This window comes from Mya arenaria, chromosome 13, assembly GCF_026914265.1.
Source record: "Mya arenaria isolate MELC-2E11 chromosome 13, ASM2691426v1".
NCBI lineage: Eukaryota > Metazoa > Mollusca > Bivalvia > Myida > Myidae > Mya > Mya arenaria.
Window position 1 is genome coordinate 33,619,701 of NC_069134.1, and position 23,597 is coordinate 33,643,297.

The 23,597-nt window shown below is 36.6% G+C and overlaps 2 protein-coding genes across 2 annotated transcripts; one reads left to right on the forward strand and one right to left on the reverse strand.

Annotated features, from left to right (window-relative positions):
* Positions 1 to 4,250: 4,250 nt before the first annotated feature.
* LOC128215207 (uncharacterized) lies at positions 4,251 to 14,908 on the forward strand. Its single transcript, XM_052921916.1, has 8 exons — positions 4,251 to 5,311; positions 5,974 to 6,057; positions 6,625 to 6,781; positions 7,407 to 7,584; positions 10,684 to 11,875; positions 12,504 to 12,587; positions 13,827 to 13,983; positions 14,580 to 14,908. Exons 1-8 carry the CDS (start codon positions 4,312 to 4,314, stop codon positions 14,770 to 14,772), a joined length of 3,045 nt encoding a protein of 1,014 aa, XP_052777876.1. The 5' UTR covers positions 4,251 to 4,311; the 3' UTR covers positions 14,773 to 14,908.
* Positions 14,909 to 17,900: 2,992 nt separating this feature from the next.
* LOC128214872 (COA8 family protein CBG23705, mitochondrial-like) lies at positions 17,901 to 23,561 on the reverse strand. Its single transcript, XM_052921574.1, has 4 exons — positions 23,429 to 23,561; positions 19,677 to 19,883; positions 18,434 to 18,573; positions 17,901 to 18,071 (listed from the first exon to the last, which is right to left on the reverse strand). Exons 1-4 carry the CDS (start codon positions 23,537 to 23,539, stop codon positions 17,963 to 17,965), a joined length of 567 nt encoding a protein of 188 aa, XP_052777534.1. The 5' UTR covers positions 23,540 to 23,561; the 3' UTR covers positions 17,901 to 17,962.
* Positions 23,562 to 23,597: the final 36 nt, after the last annotated feature.

The window sequence follows — 23,597 nt, forward strand, 5'->3', positions numbered from 1 at the left end:
TATGCATGGTATCTTTTGTGCTTATATTTTAACCCCCATCTTAGTACATCAAGTATGCCATCTTAAAGGAAAATGAAAGCAGTTGTCACGGGTTATTTGCACGACATAATGGAACGTTGTCTACCAAACGATCTTACGCAATAATAACATGTTTCGGTGCAACCTAATAAAACCATGAATTATACTTAAGTTTTGAGGTAATTTTTTCATATCAACCCGTATTCTCACCCCTTGCAACGTGATGGAGTACATTATACATTGGATTTTTCGAATCAAAGGTTACTATAATATAATCAGAAAAAGTACAGCTAGGGGCGTAGCTAGCCCTCTTTTTACGGGGATTCATAATTATGTTAGGGGGTACGGGGGCATGCCCCTTGGAAAATTTCGAAAACCATGGTGCAAACTGGTGCATTTCGGGCATTCTGAGGTGATTTATTTAGTACTGTTAACTTGACGGTTTTAGGATCATGTAGCCAAGTACGCATACTGCAACTTGGGCTTATTGTTTATTTGTTTTGAAAGAAGCATGTGGATTCAGCCGCGTACTCGCGTATAGGCAGCTACGAGCCTGACAGTTATGTAAAATAGTTGTATGTTTTAATTGCAATGCATTTTCATACCATGCATATTTACACCCGATATAAGAATGTGATTAACTTTTATTGTCAGCTTTATATGAATGTAAATCAACGCTTCTGTTAACAGGTAATATTCTTTATCACTATGAAGGCGTTAATAATATCCTTAGATCAGAATACTCTTCAATAAAATAAACACAAAAACTAATATATATGCAAATTATAACGTTAGTAATAAAAACACTTATAAACTAAACCTGGAAATTTAATATATATGCAAATTATAATGTAAGTTCTGAACCTAAATCATATTTATTAAGAAAAATTGATATATATGCAAATTGTTATGTAAGTAATAAAAAAAACTTACATCACATTCATTATCAAAAAGGATCTTCAAGAGAACATTATCTCATAGGACATTGACCTGTGTTTACTGTTATCGAAATAAGTAAGACAAATCTGGGTATATCTTTTACATAAATTAATCAAACTACTGCTTTTTTATATTCAATTTACATTACTAAACTCAAATATAACTAGGTGAGCGAGAAAACGACATAGTTCTTGTAAATGTCCAACTAGTCTGACGGCCTATGTCCAACTAGTCTGACGGCCTATGTCCAACTAGTCTGACGGCCTATGTCCAACTAGTCTGACGGCCTATGTCCAACTAGTCTGACGGCCTATGTCCAACTAGTCTGACGGCCTATGTCCAACTAGTCTGACGGCCTATGTCCAACTAGTCTGACGGCCTATGTCCAACTAGTCTGACGGCCTATGTCCAACTAGTCTGACGGCCTATGTCCAACTAGTCTGACGGCCTATGTCCAACTAGTCTGACGGCCTATGTCCAACTAGTCAGACGGCCTATGTCCAACTAGTCTGACGGCCTATGTCCAACTAGTCAGACGGCCTATGTCCAACTAGTCAGACGGCCTATGTCCAACTAGTCTGACGGCCTATGTCCAACTAGTCTGACGGCCTATGTCCAACTAGTCTGACGGCCTATGTCCAACTAGTCTGACGGCCTATGTCCAACTAGTCTGACGGCCTATGTCCAACTAGTCTGACGGCCTATGTCCAACTAGTCTGACGGCCTATGTCCAACTAGTCTGACGGCCTATGTCCAACTAGTCTGACGGCCTATGTCCAACTAGTCTGACGGCCTATGTCCAACTAGTCTGACGGCCTATGTCCAACTAGTCAGACGGCCTATGTCCAACTAGTCTGACGGCCTATGTCGTACAATTTGTTATTTCTTCATATGGGAACATTTTGAAGACGAATTAACGGCTTTTCTTCACGATATCAACAAAGTCCACCAAAATATTAAATTTACAAATAATGTCTCTAAAACATGTGTTTCATTCTTGGATGTCCATATCGAAAAAGACTTAAAGGGTGGTTTGGAAACAAGCGTTTTTGAAAAATCAACAAATTGCCACCAATACATAGAATACTCTTCGTGTCATCCAAAAAAGTGCAAGGTCGGCATCCCCTACAGTCAGGCTAAACGCTATAGAAGAATAACATCAAGTGATGACCGATTTTATTTCTTCTTGCAGAATTTTTTAAAAAATCAAAAAATTAATCTGGTTTATATCTGTTTTTAACCTATTTAATGTTGCATAGTTTATACTGGTTTATTGATGTTTGTTTATGCATTTATATTGCATTTTAGCAGTATAATTGTATCTCTATAGATCCTATAAGACATTATTTTACGCAAAAATGTATGCTATATTTTGACGTTATCAACGTTGACGTCATTTGATGTTCATTATATACATACAACCTGATGAAGGCCGAATGGCCGAAACGTTGTTTCATAAATAAATAATTTGTATTGAAGTTGGACTTCTTTAATTATCACCTTATAAATAGGACTATATGCTTAAGGTAGCAAAAAATGACAAAAGTGGAGTGTTAGTAGTTTTTGTTTTAACATACACTTGACATATTAATAGACCATAAAGTCATCAGACATCATAAATTGGGTTATGAGGGATGGGGGATTCCCTATAATAATAATGGTTAATAAATTAACCGCGCTATTCAACCTCATTCGGAACTCCTCGGCCATTTTGATCAAAAACAACCTCGGATGTATAAGGACGGTTTACACTGTCAGTAATCGGTACATTTTAACTGCGCAGCCTGTAGTAGATCGGGTAGTAATTTCAATTTAAGAATTAAACTAAACGACTTAACTCTGGGAATCTTAATTATGTGTGCGATAATACACTTCACTGGCAATCAATTTAAACTTATATAAACTTATATAATTGCAAGCCAAACCACTACATTTAATTAATAATATAAATCAAAAATTAACGAACTACTTCTAATGATGAACCGGCATAAATCCGAGGTTGTTTCCGATAAAAATAGCCGAGGGGTTCCGAATGCTTAACCCTGGTACGGAACAAAATAAAACTCAGGGTATAAATTGTGTCGTTATCACAAACATGAATAATCATTGTCACGCTACAAATTAAGGCAATAACATATCTCCTGGTTTAATGATCCAAAGACTCGCGCAACGCAGAGGCTAAGGGGGCTTTACTCATTGTTAATCCAACAGCTCAGATTGTTAAACAAATCAATCCGACTATCAAACATGGTTAAGATGAACAACACTTCTCCGTTTTCCAGGTCGAATTATGTAGCAGTTGTTTCCCTTATACAAAAAAGAGCAACATCATTACACATCTATTTTTACTTATATCAAAATATCATAAAAACAATCTTTATACCACGCAAAGGACCAAACCATCATAGAAAATGAGTTATACCCCTCCAAGGGCAAAATAAGCAAGTTTTCCAAAAATGAGAAATTCAGCGTTAAAACGTTTTCCTGACAATCTCCTCACTATTTGCAAGGCATATCTGCCATTTAGGACACCCTAAAACAGAGCCTATATCAGCAGAGTGCTACAGGCACAATTTAATTGGAATATATGTACATATGCACAACCTTCTATGCGGAAGTGTTCCCTGCTGGTCTGTGATCCTTGGTGGCACATTTTTCAGCTATATAATTATTATGGCGTTCTTAGCTCAGAGTTCATTGCAACCGAGATATCACATAGATACATGTATATGTGTCGTGCATTATAAAGGGCACCTCCTCGAAGAATAAATGACTAATTTGGAAACATCCATGTTTTTGTTGTCACCCTCCATATTGAGATAAAAAGTAAACTTTGACAGATTCAGGGGTCGAGGCGCCTAGGCATCCCCTCTCCCACTCCTGAACCGCTATTACATACAAGTTGGGCAAACAGAAAACACAAAGCAAATAGGTGTATATGTGTACAGCTATGTTCTCAGAGCACATGACGAGAACATGTGATCAGATATGTATATACATACGCGCATGTATTGGCTTTACCTTACAAACTGAAGAGATAAAATAATAATATTGTTATACGATATGACAACTTAATATAACACCGAAACTTTAAACTGTCATGATTAGTCAGAAAAATACACACAATGTGCTTCAATTGTGATATATTTAAAATAATAAAATATCTGGAGTTCTGGTTTTACGTTAAATTGTATTCCTAACTTAGTGCATATATCGCTTACAATGGTCAGTGATGAAAGCTCACCACTTTTGAAGAATTCTACTGTTCAGGATGAGCTACCACCAACGAAAGTAGCTACGACAAACGTTCGGAAAGTTCACTTTGCTCTATTACCAGTGCTTTTACTGTTATACATGTCCTTAGGCCTCGGATATTACACTGTGCAGGAGTGGATACAAAAATACATAAAGCTACAGCTAGGGTACCAGGACAATTCCAACTCCACTTCCGGGTGCAATGCTGACAAAAACTCCTCGACGTTTAAAGATTTCCAAACTGTCGAGAAAGAAACGTCCAAATGGTCGTTGTATACTGCTATCGCTCTGACAATTCCTTCATTCTTTGCCTCAATGATGATTCCAGCATACTCTGACAGTCTTGGAAGGAAATTTTTGTTCGTCGTCGGCGCTTGTAGTGCTACCTTGCGTATGACGTTGTCTGCGTTATGCATATATTACGAGTGGAATCTTATATGGATAGTTGTAGCAATAGTGCTGGATGGACTGACTGGCTCCCTCTTTACCGTTTCATCGGCAGCTATGGCATATCTAGCAGATTTGACGGGGCATGGCAGCCGATCCTTCGCAATTACAGCTCATGATAGTATCCTGCTTATTTGCCTAACGCTGTCTGGACTAGGATCAGGATTTTACATTGAGAACAAGGGTTATGTATATCCGATGGTAACAAGTGCCGGAATGGCTTTAATTGCTTTGCTGATAATATTATTTGTGCTCCCGGAAACACATTTAAAACAGAACAGAATAGAATCAAAGTCTGTTTGGGCGACGTTTTCGCGAATGACGGACATCTATTTGAAAAACGACTTTCAGAAGCAAAGATCTACATACCTTTTGTTGATAATGTCTTACTTCTTTTTGGAATTAGTATCAGTGCACAGACCGTCTCTTGAAATCCTGTATCAATTAGGACGACCATTTTGTTGGTCACCATCCAAAATTGGAATGTTTTCCGCAGCTCGAAATGCGACCCAAGGATTTGCAGGAATAGTTCTTATAGCACCATTAAAAAGATGTTTTTCAGACAATAGTATAGCACTTATGAGTATCGTTTTCTGCACTGGGTCGTTTGTTTTGGAAGGCCTTGCGCAAACAGATCTTCAGCTGTATCTTGGTAATCACGAAAACTATTTTTCATTGACTTCCATCGTCTTGTCATGAGGTAGAGGTTGCTTATTTTATTAATCAACCAGTAAATGTTTGTATAATACTTGAATATACTCACTTGTACCTCCAGAGAAACGACGGTATATTTGGTATGAGCAGGGGCGTACCTGAAACATTTCGAAGTGTTCGAATGTACTGTACACATGAGCAAGCTATCGATTTGTGAAGATCTTTCATAAGTTAAGTCCCAATATGTTTACAGGCTGTGCGTGAAATGATGGTATACTCCATTAGTTTTTTTTCTTTTGAAGAATAAAAACATGAAAGAACAATTTTGAGCATGCTTAACGCCCACATTCATTGGAATTGCAACAAACATTTTTGCCAGCAAAAAGGTTACATTTTGTATTCCTAATCTCGAGAGTATAATCAAGTTAGATGACTCTTTGCCATTTCTTGGAAACTAATATTAATTTGTACCCCGGATTTGATACAGAATGTCTAGGTTCGTCCCTGGACTTGAGAGTGCATTGTTTTTAAAGTGCGCACTTTGTTCGTTATTTGTACTATTTCATGCGAACAATTTAGAAGTCTCTGCATGGTATTTTTAGTTTTTTACATATTGAGGTATATACTCAAAATAATAAGCGATATATTTCTTTGCTGTAGTTCCAGTACTGGCGACATTTAGTTTCCTGTCCATACCTCTAGTAAAAACTATACTTTCCACCATGACTCCGGCAGAGAAACAGGGTAAGTGGGCAATACAAACGTTTATTTATCATTTTATGATGATATTGAAAATGCCAAAATACATTAAGTTTACGGATTCGTCAGGCGGGCCGAGGATGTAATATATGGACCCGAACGAAGCTGCAATACAATGTTAATTAGCTATATTTTACTGATATTTTTTCATCCAAAACAAGGCTAATTCTAAAGTTATTTTTAAAAATAACATTTTTATAGAACGGCATTTCATTTGTGTGCTTTGCGATTTAAGTTTAACCACTAGCATGAAGTTTTCTAATGTTAATGTATGGCAATTTGAAGGGTCTCGGCAATAACAAATTATTTTTTTTTGTGATGATTTATTTACTCTAAATAATCACACTCGAATTTTGGTCATTCAAATTTTGGGTTTTACCTACAAAGGGAAGTAACTTATAAAAAAAATGCGATAAATACCGTTTTTCTCTCGTACTTTTCAGTCCTTGCGCCATGAAAATGTCAACGTCAATTAACAGACTTTATGTGTTACTTCTTGTTTTGCACATAATGTACCTTTCTCATTATTAATACTCTTTTGCTTTACCATAGGTTCGGTATTTGCAAGTGTGGTAACTGTTCAAAGCCTGTGCGCCGTTACGGCCGACTTCCTCTTCAACACATTTTACTCGGACACCGTAAACCTCATGGCTGGAAGCGTCTTTCTTCTCATGGCCGCCTTGTCGATGCTTCCTTTCTTCGTCCTATTGTAAGTATGGCTCTCATTCACTCTGGCACACGTTTGTCAATGTTCAAAGAATCTACTACCCTTGGAGGCTTGCATATCTACATGTGTTTCCTTTCACATTACGAATGCCACGTCGAGACATAAAAAATGTTCTATTTCCAGAAAGGAACTGCACGTCTTTTGCTTTTTTTACTTAATTCCTAACTTTAGCAGTGGTTTTCGACGTGGAAGCCGGACCTGGCATTGACAATTCGAATTTATTCTATCCCAATTAAGCATTTACCATTGATAAGAATTCAAACACAAACGCATACTTAATTCATGCTTTATAAAAGTGATACAACTGACCTATTCTATTAATTTTCATGAGTGAAGTTGCAATGCTTTTGCAGCTACATGCACTTGCAAAACATTTTTTTTCGCGATGTAACGTGTAGTGACAAACACAAATCCATATAGGGCTAAGATATATCGAGGTTGGGTCTAACAAGAAAGTTATGGCTAAAATTAACATCATAATTATTAAAACTAAATAACTGTTATATTAGCTTTGGTTATCAGGTTAAATGTCAACCAGTGTTACACACATGCTTATGTGGTTTTAATTGTATATCCTGAAATTATGTGTCTTTATTTCTTTTTTCAGGATAGTGAGAGTCAGAAAAGCTGGAAATCCTGACAGGAATGTTTTTGAGAAAAATGTGCAAAAGAACCCACTGTTTCACAAGAATCTACAAGTTTCCGATCATATAGCCCCTAAGGGAACGGAATGGGTTAGTTCAGAGAAGCCGCACAATCGAAACCACAAGCCGGATGGAGATCTGGTGTCCTCAATATAAATGTGTTCACAGGACAGAATGTATTGCATGAACAAAATGTTATTATATGCCATTACATTTTATTTTATGTTATCAAACAAATTAAAAATGTGATTCTTAACAAACTTCTATCAAACATTGCGCACGGTACATTCGTTGACGTCATGGGACGTACAATTACATTTTATTGTAAAATTATTTATTTTATTTAACCAAACTTTTAACCAAATGAAATGAGATATAATAATTTCAGTGCTTTGTATAGAATTATTTAAAGGTGCAAACTTAGTTACAAATAAGAACTACCTCAATTAATACAATTGTTAAAATTTACCGAAAATAATGAATAAGTATCGTAAATAATGTTTTTTATGAAGAATACATGTTTAATTGAAAGAAAAGTGCAGGAAAACATGGTATTTCTACCTTATGGTGTTTGATCACTGTTAATATTTTAGGACCCACCAGTCATTTAATTTATGTGCTTTTTCAGCTATAAATAAATACACGGTTACAATTTTTGTAATAAGAAATTGATATTTTCTATAAATGCATTATTAAGTAAGTAGTTAAAAGTCAATCAAAATTTATGTTTGTTAAATTTATTATAAATATGAGTATTACTTTAAGCCTGAAATTGTATTTGAGACCTAGGATTTTAGTGAATATGGGCCTTGATCAAACGTTATAAAAACACACAATTAAACAGTACTAATTAAAACAACGTATATCATAACAAATACACCGCTGATCAAACAACAACGCTCATCAGATGGTTTTCAGTCAAACAATGGCCATAACTCAATAACTTTTTAAGCCAGAGTTGATGTACATGTGCATATTGTCTCTTGCAACGCGTGTACCAAGTTTCACTTTAATGCCTTAATTGATTTTGAGTTATAGCGAATGATACCGTTTTTGCACTATGAGTATGATACCGTCAACGACACAAAGACTATCACAATACACTGAGCATAATAACAATAGTCAATACATATAAATAGTAAATATACCTAAGACATTTTTCGGGCTTCCACTAATCCCTGTCTCATGAGAGCCACTAAGAACCATTCAGATTCTGGTTGTAGCGAAGATGTTATAGCTGACATTTTTACTACCACCCTTCTGCCCTCATGGACACCAGAATTGGCACCCTTCGGCCCTCATGAACATCAGAATGTGCACCCTTCCCTTCTGCCCTCATGGACACCAGAATTGGCACCCTTCGGCCCTCATGAACATCAGAATGTGCACCCTTCCCTTCTGCCCTCATCGACACCAGAATGGGCACCGTCCTGACCTCATGGACACCAGAATGGGCAACCATCTGCCCTCATGGACTCAATAATGGGCAACCTTCTCCCCTCATGGATACCAGAATGGGCAACCTTCTGCCCTCATGGACACCAGAATGGGCAACCTTCTGCCCTCATGGACACAAGAATGGGCAACCTCCTGCCTCTATAGATTTAAAGATTTGAGACTGTCAAATATTTCTTTTGTTTTCTTTAAAACGTATAATGTGAATGTAAGTTTAAGTAGAAATTACGTTTAATTGACACTTCAAATTTCCTTTGTGCAATTTGTGCAAAAAACATTACGTTACAGAACTCTTGTAAAGTTAAGCTCATCTGATAGCTTACAACGTTTCATTTCTTTACCTGCTGCAGGCAATAGGGCTATATTATATGCTTTACCAAGCCAAAAAACTGACCAAACACGAATGTTAGTCATGTTTATTTTAACATACATTTTACTTAATAATACAATAAGATAAATTCAAAAAAAATCAGTTAAGTCATCAGACAACCAAATTTGGGTAGAAGGGTAGAATCACTTTCTTCATTTATCCTAGGGTGAACAAAATAAACACAATTAAGGGGAAGCTCTTCTGTTCAAAACTTCAAGGTCAAAACTTCAACTGTCTGATTATATCCGCGCTATTCAACTTAAACCTGTTAGGAAATCAAATAAACTTTGCGACTACTCAGGGTATAATTGTATCGTTTATCTCCCTTTATCACAAAGATATAAAGAATTGTTACGCGTGCAGCAAATTCATGCAATACCATTCGCTCTGGTTTTAAATAACTTGATCCAAAGACTTTGACATCACTCAACGCAAAACGCAGGTTCATGGGGCTTAAGTCATTTTTAATCCAACAGCCCAGATTATCAAATCATTTCGACTGTCAAACATGGTTAAGATGAACAACACATCTCCGTTTTCCATGTCGTGTTATGTAGCAGTTCTTTCCCTTATACAACAAAGTGCAACATCATTATACAACATTATTTTTACATTATTTTTTACTTATAGCTCGCATAGACCCAAAACATCATAAATAATCTTCCTTATATCTCGCAAAGTGTCAAACACCATAAAAAATGAGTCCTATCCCTCTAGGGGCGAAATCTGCAAAATGAGTAAATAACCGTAAAAACGTTTCCCGGACCCTGACCCTCCCTTCATTTTTACTCTTCTCCTCTTTTTATGGCGTATCAGCCGAGGACAACATAGAAGCATAGCTGATATATTCAGTGTGCTACTGACTGAATTACTGAAATTTACTGTCTGACGTTTTATTATACATGTATATATGCACAACCTACAATGCAGAATGGTTGACTGCTGGTCTGTGATTTTTTCTTAGCTCAGCGTTCATTGCAACCGAGCAAATACAGGTATAACTGTCATACATTATAGAGGGCCCCAAGAATATATGACAATTTGAGTATATTCATTTTTTTTCTTTTATATTGAGAAAAAAAGTAAACATGGACCCTTTCAGAGGGAAGCTCCTAACCAACCCCACCCCTACTCCTGAACCGCTTTAGCCTTTTAAATACAACCTGTTCAAACAACAAAACACTAAACAAATACAAATAAGTGCAGGTGTACAGCTCAGTGCACTTGACGAGAACATGTGATCAGATATGTATATACATACGCCCATGTATCGGCCTTACCTTCCAAACTGAAGAGATAAAGTAATAAATATTGACATACCATATTACAACTTTATATAATACCAAAACTTAATACTATCATGTAAAGTCAGTAAAATGCACACAATGAGTTGCACTTGTGATGTATTTTAAAATATCTGGATTTTTGTTTTTAAGTTTAATTGTATTCCTAACATAGTGTATATCTCGGTTACAATGGTCAGTGATGAAAACTCGCCGCTTTTGAAGAATTCTGCAATTCAGGATAAGATACGACCAACGAAAGAAGCTACGACAAACGTTCGGAAAGTTCACTTTGCTGTAGTACCAGTGCTTCTACTGATATACATATCCATTGGCCTCGGATCTTACACTGTGCAGGAGTGGATACAAAAATACATCAAGCTACAGCTAGGGTACCAGGACAATTCCAACTCCACTTCCGGCTGCAATGCTGACAAAAACTCCTCGGCGTATACAGATTTCCAAACTGTTGAGAAGGAAACGGCAAAATGGTCATTGTATACTGCTATCGCAGGGACAATTCCTTCCTTCATTGCCTCAATGATGATTCCAACATACTCCGACATTTTTGGAAGGAAATTTTTGTTCGTCGTCGGTGCTTGTAGTACTACGCTGAGAATGACGGTGTCTGCGTTATGCATATATTACGAGTGGAACCTAATATGGATAGTTGTAGCAATAACGTTGGATGGACTGACTGGCTCCTTTTTCACCATTGTCTCGGCAGCCATGGGATACATAGCAGATTTGACGGGGCGCGGCAGCCGATCCCTCGCAATTACAGCTCACGATGGCCTTCTGCTCATCTGCATAACGCTGTCTGGACTAGGGTCAGGATTTTACATTGATTACCAGGGTTATGTATATCCGATGGTAACAAGTGCCGGAATGGCGTTCATTGCTTTGCTGATATTAATATTTGTGCTACCAGAAACGCATTTAAAACAGAACCGAGTAAAACGAAAGTCTGTTTGGGCGACGTTTTCGCGAATGACGGACATCTATTTGAAAAACGACTTTCAGAACCAAAGATCTACATACCTTTTGTTGATAATGTCATACTTCTTTTTGGAATTAGTAACAGTGCACAGATCGGCTCTTGAAATCCTGTATCAATTAGGACGACCATTTTGTTGGTCACCAACCAAAATTGGAATGTTTTCCGCAGCTCGACATGCGACCCAAGGATTTGCAGGAATAGTTCTTATAGCGCCATTAAAAAGATGTTTTTCAGACAATAGTATAGCACTTATAAGCATCGTTTTCTGCACTGGGTCGTTTGTTTTGGAAGGCCTTGCGCAAACAGATCTTCAGCTGTATCTTGGTAATCACAAATACTATTTTTCATTGACTTTCATTATCTTGTCATAAGTTAAATGTTGTTTATTAATTAATATTCAATTAATCAATGTTTGTATCATACTAGTATATACCCACTGGTAGTGACCTCCAGAGAGACGGTATATTTGGTGTGAGCAGGGACGTACCTGTAGAATTTTGAATTGTACGCATGTGTTCATGAAGGTCTTTCATAAATTAAGTTTAATCTCAATATGTTATACAGGGTTGGAGTGAAATGACTGTCCACACATGGGTTGTTTTTATTTGAAAAATAAAAACATGAAAGAACAATTTCGAGCATTCTTAACGCCAACATTCAGTGGAATTACGACAAACTTAACCAGCAAAGAGGTTACATTTGGTATTCCTGATCTCGAGATAAAAATTAAATTAGATAACTCTGCTATTTCTTGGAAACTAATTTTGATTTGTACGCCCGGTTGTAATGCAGAATGTCTAGGTTCGTCCCTGGACTGGGTGTGCAGTGTTTTAAAGTGCCCCCTTTGTTCGTTATTTGTACTGTTTTACGGAGCGATTTAGAAGTCTGTCCATGGTATTTCTACCAAATGAAGTAATCTCCAAATAATAAGCGATATGTTTCTTTGCTGTAGTTCCAGTACTGGCGACATTTAGTTTCCTGTCCATACCTCTAGTAAAAAGTATACTTTCCACCATGACTCCGGCTGACAAACAGGGTAAGTGGGAATACAAATGATTATGTATCATTTCATGATTATCATTGAAAAAAAATACATCACGCAAGATTGCGGATTCGGTAGTCGGACCAAGAATGTAATATATGGACCCGAACGAAGCTGAAGTTCATATAGCACTCTCAGTCTGACGCAATTCAATTTGCTAAATTATACTTATATTTGCTCATGAATATATGTTTTACGATTGAATTTTTACAACTAGCAATGAACATTTCAAACGTAAATATATGGCAAGTTGAAGAGTTTCGGCATTGTTTTTATCAAGTTAGTCGTATGTACTTAACTACTTAAAAGTTTAACTTGCATTTTTGTTATGATCTTCTTAACTCTACATAGTCACACTCGAATTTTGGTCATTCAATTCCTGGCTTATTTTCTGCAAAGGGGAGTTACTTATAATAAACTTTACGATAAATACCGTTTTCCTAGCGTACTTTACAGTCCTTATGCCATGCCGAGGTACCGCAATATGTCAACTTGACGACGATTAACTGACTTAGAAATATATACATTATTTACTGACAATGAGTTTTCTAACTTTACAAACCCCATGTACACTATTGACGGCCGTTATGTTTTAAACGTCGCCGCGTTACGATAACGTTAACGTTTAATTTATTTGACTGCAGGATGGGTCCGTGTATATATTGGTCCGCAATAGCGAACGGCTCTAACAAAAAAAAAATGACGTAAGATTAGTTATAGAAGGAAATATGCAAATGAGTTATAACATAGATCAAATCAAACAAGGCATAAGGGTAATACGCAAGTTTACGGACTGCGCAGGCGAACTGAAGACGCTATATATATGGATCAAAGCGACATATAAATAAATGGTGACTTAATATTCATAACTATTTATTTATACTAAAAGCATAATTATAGGCAAATAAGGCCAAGAGAGCAGATTGCTCAAATGGTACCAGCGACCAAACATGAAGGAACTGTGTCTATACACACTGATTTAACTTATATTGATGCTATGAGTTGTCCAGTATGTATGTTGTTTGTTCGTGATTTTGCTAAAGAGTAAAGTGTTAGTCGGGTCCGGTATTCACAAAACATTTAAAGCCATTTGAACTTAACTTAGAAAAATGACTTAGAAAATGACTAAAATATGGGGGTTTTTTTAATACTGGACCTGGTAGGTATTTGTCACTTCTTGTACTTAACATGATGTACATATTGCATTATTAATACTCTTTTGGTTTACCATAGGTTCGGTATTTGCAAGTGTGGTAACTGTGCAATGCCTGTGCGCCGTGACGGCCGACTTCCTCTTCAACACATTTTACTCGGACACCGTTAGCCTCATGGCTGGAAGCGTCTTTCTTCTCATGGCCGCCTTGTCGATGCTGCCATTCTTCGTCCTATTGTAAGTATGGCCCACATTTACTGAGGCACACGTTTGGCAATGTTCAGAGAATATACCACCCTTTGAGATTTGCATTATACATGATAGTCATTTTCTATCACATTACGAATGCCTTGCGAGACATAAAAAATGTTTAATTTCCAGAGGTTGCTGCATGTATTTTGCTTGTTTACTATATTCAACTTTAGCAGGGATTTTTGAGCTGGAAGCATAATAAAACAGGACCTGGCAATGACAATAATTTTTTTTCACAGAAAAATTCCTCATCTATTATTTCAATTTACTCTATCCTAATTAAGCATTTGCCATGAAGTTTTACGAGTGAATTAAGTTTCAATTCTTTTGCAGCTACTTGCAACACATTTTTTTTGTGATGTAACATGTAGTGACAAACACAAATTCATATGGGGCTCAGATATATCCGTGTTGGGTCTAATAAAATAGTTAAGGCTAAAATAATTTCATATCATAACTGAATAATTGCTTTATGGGCGTTGGTTATCAGGTTGAAAGTCAATTGACCGGTGTTACACACATGCGTATATGGTTTTAATTGTATTTCCTGCCATTAAGTTGTTTTTTGTGGGTGTTTTCAGGATAGTGAGAATAAGAAAAGCTGGAAACCCTGACAGAGATGTCATTGAGAAGGAAGTGCAACAGAAGCCACAGTTTCGCAGAAATTTACAGATTTCCGATCATATAGACCCTAAGAGAACAGAATGGGTCAGTTCAGACAAGTCACACAATGAAAATGACAAGCGGGATGGAGATCTGGTGTCCTCAATATAAATGTGTTCACAGGACAGATTATGAACAAAAAGTTATTATATGCCATTACATTTTATTATGGCTTATCAAACAAATAAAAAATGTGATTCTTAAAGGCCTAGTTTAATCCTTCTGTAAGTGCCCCCCCCCATTTTTTTTTTTGAAAAAATGGGTAGTGTAAAAAACCCTCTGTGTATTGCCTATCTAATTGCCTAATTGTCTTATCAGATCTCCGATCTGAGTATCCTGTTGCGCAGTTTTGTAGGTTTTATAGTGGAAATGGACCCTAAATGGCCCTGAGCCAATAAACAAATACACAGGAAATTGGCCCCTACTGTGACATCAGAACAATAAGCAGATGCACAGCAGGGGATTGTCATGCCAAACATTTCTTAAACTAGGCCTTTAACAAACTATCAAACATTGTGCACAGCACATTCACTCACATCACGGGAAGTAAAATTTTATTGTAAAATTATTTATTTTAATTAACCCAATCTTTTGTTAACCAATTGAAATGATATAAAATAACTCCAGTGCTTTGTATAGCAGACAAAATCTAAGACTCAGGCCCTGATTTCTCTAAACGTCTTAAGCTAAACAGACTTCAATTCCTGGCCTGGGCACATGTGAATTTGGTTTGTGGTCCAACGAAGCCAGACAAGTGGGTTTCCTTTGAGTAAGCCGGGATCCCCCACAACACAAGAACACACTCACGTGTAACATCTTGCCAAAGGGAGTGATTTATAAATTGTTGTAATAACTTGCTTCACAATCGTTGTAAAATAAATAAGTTTAAACTAAACAGACTTAAGTAGCTTATTGTTTATCAATATTCCTTATTTCAACCTGAAATTGGCCACAGGAAGTTAGTGAATATAGGCTTTGATCAAACAATATTAAACCCAAGTATAACGGTATTAATTAAAACAATGTAATTCATAACAAGAGCTGTCACAGAGACAGCGCGCTTGACTATTCCGCCGCTTTTCAGTGTTAAGGATTGAAAAGTTTTGGCGAAACATGCATGGATCACTGTTAGATTAGATTCCAATGCAATACATGATGTGCTGAGATATTAACATAAATGTGGTTACATGCTGAGATAATACCCTATGTGTGTTAACATGCCAGACCTTAACCAGAATTTCTAAGTCGCATAATAAAGGGGCAAAAATTATATGATATGAAAGATAGAGTTATTTAACTTGATTAAATAAGAAGGTTAAATGGTTGGGAGCCTGTGGTAAAGTTTCAATGCAATACATGATGTATTCGCTGAGGTATTGACATAAAAGTGGTTACATGCAAAACCTTAACAAGAATTTCTATGTCAAATAAAAAAGGGGCCATTATTTGAATTTAATGCAAACTAGAGTTATCTTACTTTGTTATTTAAGTAGATTGGATAGTTGAGTACCATTTTATAAAGTCTCAATGCAATACATCCAGTAGTTGCTGAGATATTAACTTAAATGTGGTTTAACAGGCAAAACCTTAACCAGAATTTCTAAGTCGAATAATAAAGGGCAATTATTTTGCATTAAATGCAAACTAGAGTAATCTTACTTGATTATTTTAGTAGGTTGGATGGTTGAGTACCATTGTATAAAGTCTCAATGCAATCCCTCAAGCAGTTGCTGAGATATTAACCTATGTGTGCCTACACGCAAAACCTTAACCAGAATTTCTAAGTCGAATAATAAAGGGCAATTATTTGCATTAAATACAAATTAGAGTTATCTTACTTGGTTAATTAAGTAGGTTGGATGGTTGATTACCATTGTATCGAGTCTCAATGCAATACTTCAAGAAGTAGCTGAGATATTAACCAATGTGCTTGCACGCAAAACATTAACCAGAATTTCTAAGTCAAATAACAAAGGGCAATTATTTGCATTCAATGCAAACTAGAGTTATCTAACTTGGTTAATTAAGTAGGTTGGATGGTTGAGTACCATTGTATCAAGTCTCAATGCAATACCTCAAGCAGTTGCTGAGATATTAACCTATGTGTGCTTGCTCGCAAAACCTTAACCAGAATTTCTAAGTCAAATAATAAAGGCCTATTATTTGCATTAAATGCTAACTGAAGTTATCTAACTTGGTTTATTAAGTAGGTTGGATGGTTGAGTACTATTGTATAAAGTCTTAATGCAATACCTCAAGTAGTTGCTGAGATATTAACCTATGTGTGCTTGCATGCAAAACCTTAACCAAGGGGTGACGCTGACGCCGAAGCTTGGGGGAGTAGTATAGCTCTCCTTATTCTTCGAATAGTCGAGCTAAAAATGCACCATTGCGCAAAAACAAAGGTGTTTGTTCAGTCAAAACAAGAGCACCGGGAAACGGAGCATTATACGCCCGAAGAAGATTCGGCTTGAGGTCTTTAATAAACATTTAGGTTATGCTAGTATACTGCTTACTAGGTGTGAAGTGTTTACAACAAAGGCTTAAACTTCTAACGCCCCCCAGTGAAATTAGCCTTTGAGGTACGGACCTGGAAAGCATGCTTGACAAATCCTTTTAATGTAGAGCTGATTTGTATAAAGTTATTTGAAAATTGCTTTAGTAGTAACCCAGTTATGGCCTGGACATGGAATTGCTAACGTCCCCCCCCCCCATGGTGATTCTAGTGTTTGAGGTATGGACCTGGAAATTGCGCGCGACACATCCTTTTAATGTAATGATGCTTTGTATTTAGTTATTTGAAAATGACTTTATTAGTGACCAAGTTGTGGCCCGGACACGGATTTGCTAACGCACCCCCCCCCCCCATGGTGATTCTAGTCTTTGAGGTATGGACCTGGAAATTGCGCGCGACACATCCTTTTAATGTAGTGATGATTTGTATTAAGTTATTTGAAAATCGCTTTATTAGTTACCAAGTTATGGCCCGGACACGGAATTGCTAACGGACGGACAGACAGACGGACAAACGATGGAGGCCATAACATAATACATCCCCTTCGGGCGTATAAAAAGGGCTATAACTCAATAAGTTCTTAAGCCAGAGTTGCTATACATGCCAATATTGTCTCTGGCAACACGTGTACCAAGTTTCACTTCAATGTCTTAATGGATTATAAGTTATAGCGAACATTACCATTTTTGCACTATGAGGATGATAATGCCAAAGACACCAAGACTCACAATACACTGAGCTTTATTCATTTTATAACAAACGAGTTGAAAGCAATTGTATTGTCCATCAAGTATTATTCTGGCTAGTCTTTTCTTGCTTTCTTCTTGGATTTAAATTTGTAACAGCTACCTTGAAAGCTGACCACAGCAAAGACATATTCTTCTTGTACCATTCCCTGAAGAAGAAAACATCATAACATTAGTCAGTATAATTAGGTAGTTAAACATAGTCTTAACAAATAGAGGTCACAACATCTATTTAAGGTTATGCTAAAACTTACTGAGAGCCACTAAGAACTACTAAGATATAGTTTAAGCTAAAATGTTATGCCTGTCCTTTTTTACTATCACCCGTCTGCCCTCATGGAGACCAGAATAGGCACCCTTCTGTCTCCATAAATTTAAATGCTACTGCCATGCTATGCAAGTCACTAAAAAAATATCCCCCCTTTTTGTAACAGCAATACTGCACAAGTGCCATGAAGTTATCATACAGAGAGTTCTTATAAATCCAAATATAAAAGTTAATCCGTCTTACTTGTTATACTGTATGTGCGCCTTGTAGTTTTCATCCAGGAATTTCTTATAGAACTCGGACAACTCCTCTGGAGTTATCTTCTCGTCATGTCCCTTCTCGGCCTTCTCAGCCAGCCGCTGTTGAGTGAACACCTCCTTCTGCTGCTCATGGTGGATGGAAAATATCAAAACACACAGTCAAGCATTACAAACTATTATTGTACAAAACCAATCCATTCAGCCCAATGCTTATTCATTGTTTGTTTTTTTCGCCAAGATGGTAAAGGGTCATAACCTGACAATTAAAGTAAAGTCAGAGTTATTGGCCTTGCAAAACATGTGTCACTGGGAACCAAGTTTCATCAGAATATCTGATAATAATCTCAAAGGCTTCACGGGTGTATCCAAGAAAGACGCTGCCTACACTGACACCAATAGGTAAGCCAATTAGACATTTGTTCAATGGTACAGTGTGAGAACCATTGAAAGGAATTGAGATGGATAAAATGTGATTAAATAGCTGAACTCTTGTCATTCAACTATTTGTTTCACCAATGGAAATTGGCTTGTATTGAAATTAAGTGAACTTGATTTTATATTTACTTTACCATGCAATGTGAAAGAATGTGCAAGCAGTCATGTACCTTTAATGTTTCATTAACCCTTAGGCTGCTGATGGCAATTTTAAAGGCTTTGCAAACAGCTTGGAACCAGACCAGACACCGAGTAACTCGGCGTCTGGTCAGGTTCCAAGCTGTTTGCCACTCAGTCAATATATCCCCAAAGTTTTAAGTAAATTGAAAGAAATTTAGAATAAACCAGACGACATTTTTGAGCAGACGACAATTTACCCAGCATGCAAAGGGTTAATTCATGCTACAAGAAAGGAATAATATTTTTGATGTACCGGGTATTCAAATTTTGTAAAAAAAAAATTCGAATTTATGTAGCTATGCCGATGTAAAGTAGATTTTTTTTAAAGAGAGTTTAAACTCATTTATTTTAGTATTTACAATGATTATGAAACAAGTTATAACAACATTATATCAATCTCTCTCATTGCCACGATATAAAGCGGGAGTGTGGTCGTGTTTTGTGGGCAAAACTGGAGTACCCGGAGGAAACCCACTTGTCCGGCCTGTTGACCACAAACCAAACTCACAACTTTTAAAACTCCATAACCAATAGGTTACATATGCATTTTTCAGTGCAAATTCTTAGGTTTTATAATAAATCATTTCAAGTGCAAGTATACGTTAGCTTACAGCAAAAAAGTCTTTATTATGCTTCTCCCAGAACTGGTGGTGCCAGTGCCGTGTGACCTCCTGCTGCTCCCTATACTCCCTCTGTGCCATGGTCTCATTCTCTGCTTTGTGCAGCTTCAGCTGACGGATGTTTGAAACCTTGTCTGGAGGCCCGATCCAGTCCCTTGCCACATCTTCAGGTGGATGGCACTCCAAATGGGTTGTTTTCTAAATAATAAAGTTACTTCAGTTAGAGAACAGTGATTTTTACTATGATTTTTATCATAATCATTGGGTAAGATGAACTGCCTTAGATATGTTTCATATCTTTTAATAGGTTTTTCACGAGCATGCTTTTGTGCATCCATGCTCTTCAAGGGGATTGCAGGCATGTGCCTTTTAATTTTTACTGCTTAAAAATTCCAGGTTATTTGTCAAGGGGTGAGAGTTCCACATCATTTGGCAATTTACAGCTTTCAATCGGCTGGGCTGGGTCAAGCACCCCAGTTTTGGAAGTGTGCTTGGACATATAATCAGGTTTTAAGCCAAGCCATCACCCTGGTACTTGTCAGAAAATGGCTGCATCATAAATTTAAACATGAATGTTAATTGGAACATTTATTGCTGTCCTTGGAGATGGAACCAATAATCAGATGCATTAAATTGTTTATCAAGTTCATCTGACTTTTATATTTACCAGCACAGGAAGAGACATTGATAAATGCATCAAACTGTACATATTATGACTAACAGGAATGGTTGGCAGACATTGAATTCACACTTGTGCTATTTTTTTTCCTCTCAGTTTTTTATAAATTTTCATCTTAAGATCTTTTTAGACTACGGTCAAGATTAGCGCCAGCATCCCAGTTTTTAAATGTGTATACTGTATGTGATATCTGTATTTTTTGTCTTAATCATGTGCTAATTCACTTTTAGTTAGGTACAATTGCTTACATATTTTAATATTTTATATGTACATATGTATTAGTATGTGATATCTGTATTTTGTCTTAATCATGTGCTAATTTCCAAATTAGATACAATCTCTTTAATACTTAAATATTTTATATAGATATATGCTTGTAATAATATATATATGTAGTCGGTCAATAGCTATTCATAGCTAATGTTTTCTCTGTTATGTCATACCGACTGAAAATAAAATTTGATTTGATTTGATTTGGGCCTTTGCTGAAGACAATAACGTTATACCAGCATATTGCATTTCATTATAAAGGGTTTGGACCCAAAGTAAAACAATGTGATACAGTTAGTTTCTTTAAGAATACAACAACTCTTCCATTCCAGTGGGCGAAATATCTCATCAGGTATCAACACTTTTCAACAGGTAAGGATGATTTGGAGTTAAATAACAAAAAAACTATGCATATATATGTTTACAAGATTGTATTTTAGTTCAATAAAAAATGGACATAGGCACATAAGTATGTAAGGGATTATCCGCCAGTGAATGCATGCTGCATTATGACATTTCTCTTTTTAAATTGCTAGTGCATTCGTTTAAATTGTAAGTGCATTCATGCAATTGCTTCGTGCGTGTTTGTAATGGACTACCGCATGTGTCTATGTGTACAACTTTTAGTTTCCTTCATGTTATTGCTTTAGTGTCTACGTCTAAACGATAAATGACAGATGTCAAGTTTTTACTTTTAATTGACTATTGCGTACTAATTAAAATACAAGAGTACAATTAAACTTCTAATTGTATCACTAATAATATTCATATAATGTAATAAGACCATTAAAAGCTAACTTAATTAAACATCAATCAAACATAGCAGTATGCATTTACCAATAAGCATATAGAGGAATGCATTTAGACGAATGCAACTAAACGAATGGAATTAGAAGGGAACCAGTAAATATTGGTATCCTGCGACAGCAATATTAAATGGGAATGGAAACCAAATGCTGGTACCCTTCTTATCCACGGGAGAGCACTCTCGCGACTCATGCCATGGTAGCAGTCAAAAGTTTTCGTGCAGGAGCTGTCAAAATTATATCTAAAAGAGGTAATGTCTGACATTATCTGGATCTAAAAATGTAATACTGCTAAATGCTATTTTCTGCTGATTATTTTTTCCAGGATGTTTTTATTCGGTACTGAGTTAGACACATATCCAAATTCTAATCTGCATTTCGGCCTGAAATTGAAATGTGTTGTCTGCGAGCGGTGATATTTTGACCAATTTTCAATGAAAAACATGCATGTTTTGAAATTTCTGAGGCCATCAAACAAAATCCAAGTATGAGCATAGTGCTATCAATCGCAAGAAAATATGTACGCCTTGCTGTCATCTATAGAAATCTATGCATGTGTTTCATTTACTCAAAATTTCAATTTCCTTGCATTCACTGGCTTCAGGACAGCCAAAGCATGTATACTAGAAATCTGTTATCAGCATCACTGAATCCCAGGTGGGGGGGGGGGGGGGGGGGGGTTGGAGGTTGCCCCCCCCCCTCCTATAAAAAAATGGTTCTGATGGAGGGGCGCAAGTCAAAAAAGTTGCGCCCATAAGTTATGCCCCCTCTAAAGTCATGCAGATCCTGGATCCGCCCCCGAGGATTTTGCCTAACACATAAGCCCGGTGAAAATTAAAAGTGTGACTTTCCTAATTGCAGTTGGATTGCAGCTCCCCACCTTTGGTTTAAGGTGTTGGCAGTGGTGTTTGGGGGTACGTCCCAAGATAATTTTAGCAATTTTTTTTCTAGTCTGAAATGGTGCATTTTTGGCCGTTTTATTACATTTTGTCTCCGATATAGAAATAAAAGTTTAACTTGGCCGATTTATAGGTGGGGGGGGGGGCAACCTCCCACCCTACCCCCATCCCCGTCCGGATTCAATAGTGATGCTGATAACAGATTTCTAGTATACATGCTTTGGCTGTCCTGAAGCCAGTGAAGGGAAAGAAATTGAAAATTTGAGTGAATGAAACACATTTTAAATTCAGGCCGAAACGCAGATTAGAATTTGGATATGTGTCTAACTCAGTACCGAATAAAATAATCCAGGAAAAAAATAATCAGCAGAAAATAGCATCAAGCAGTATTATTTCTTTAGGTTCAGACTTTAATGTTGCTGACGCAGGATACCAATATGTACTGGTTCCCTTCTAATTCCATTCGTTAAGTTGCGTTCGTCTAGATGCATTCGTATATTGTCTATATGCTTATTGACAAATGCATACTGCTATTGATGAATATTAATTTAGCTTTCAATGGTCTTATTACAGTATATAAATACTATTAGTTATTTAGTATTTATAATTAAGTTGTAGTTTTGTACACAATTTAATTATTTAGTTATTTAAATGTAAGAACTTGACACATGTCATTTGTCGTTAAGACGTTAACACTAAGCAATAAAGTGAAGGCATCTTAAAGTTGTACACATAGACAAATGTTTTTGTCAATAACAAAAAGGAAAAGGCACGAAACAATTGCACGAAGGCACCTGCCATTTAGACGAATGCAATTGCAATTTAAAATGAGAAATGTCATAAAGCAGCATGAATTAACTGGCGAATAATCCCTTCCATACATAAGATGGTCATTCCATTCACATCAATAGTAATGAACATCACCAAACATGACTTCCATCATGGTTACAGCACATTATAAAAATATTGTCAATAACCTTTTATTTTTAAGTTCCAAAGTCACTGTGGTTACTACATTCAAAATGTGCGTACACTATTGCATTTTATAAGCAAAGATGACAGTCCATTGGGGGGACATTAACATATTACCTTCTTTTGGTTTGAGGTTGATGCGGAAATGTTTCTGCAAAGCACGCTGGCGAGTGCCAATTTTCTTGAACACAACGTTTCTGTCAAAATTATTTTCATGGGCGCCGCCATATTGGAAATGTTTATTATCAGGTCCTCGTAATTAAATAGAGTAATTTGCGGGACAAGG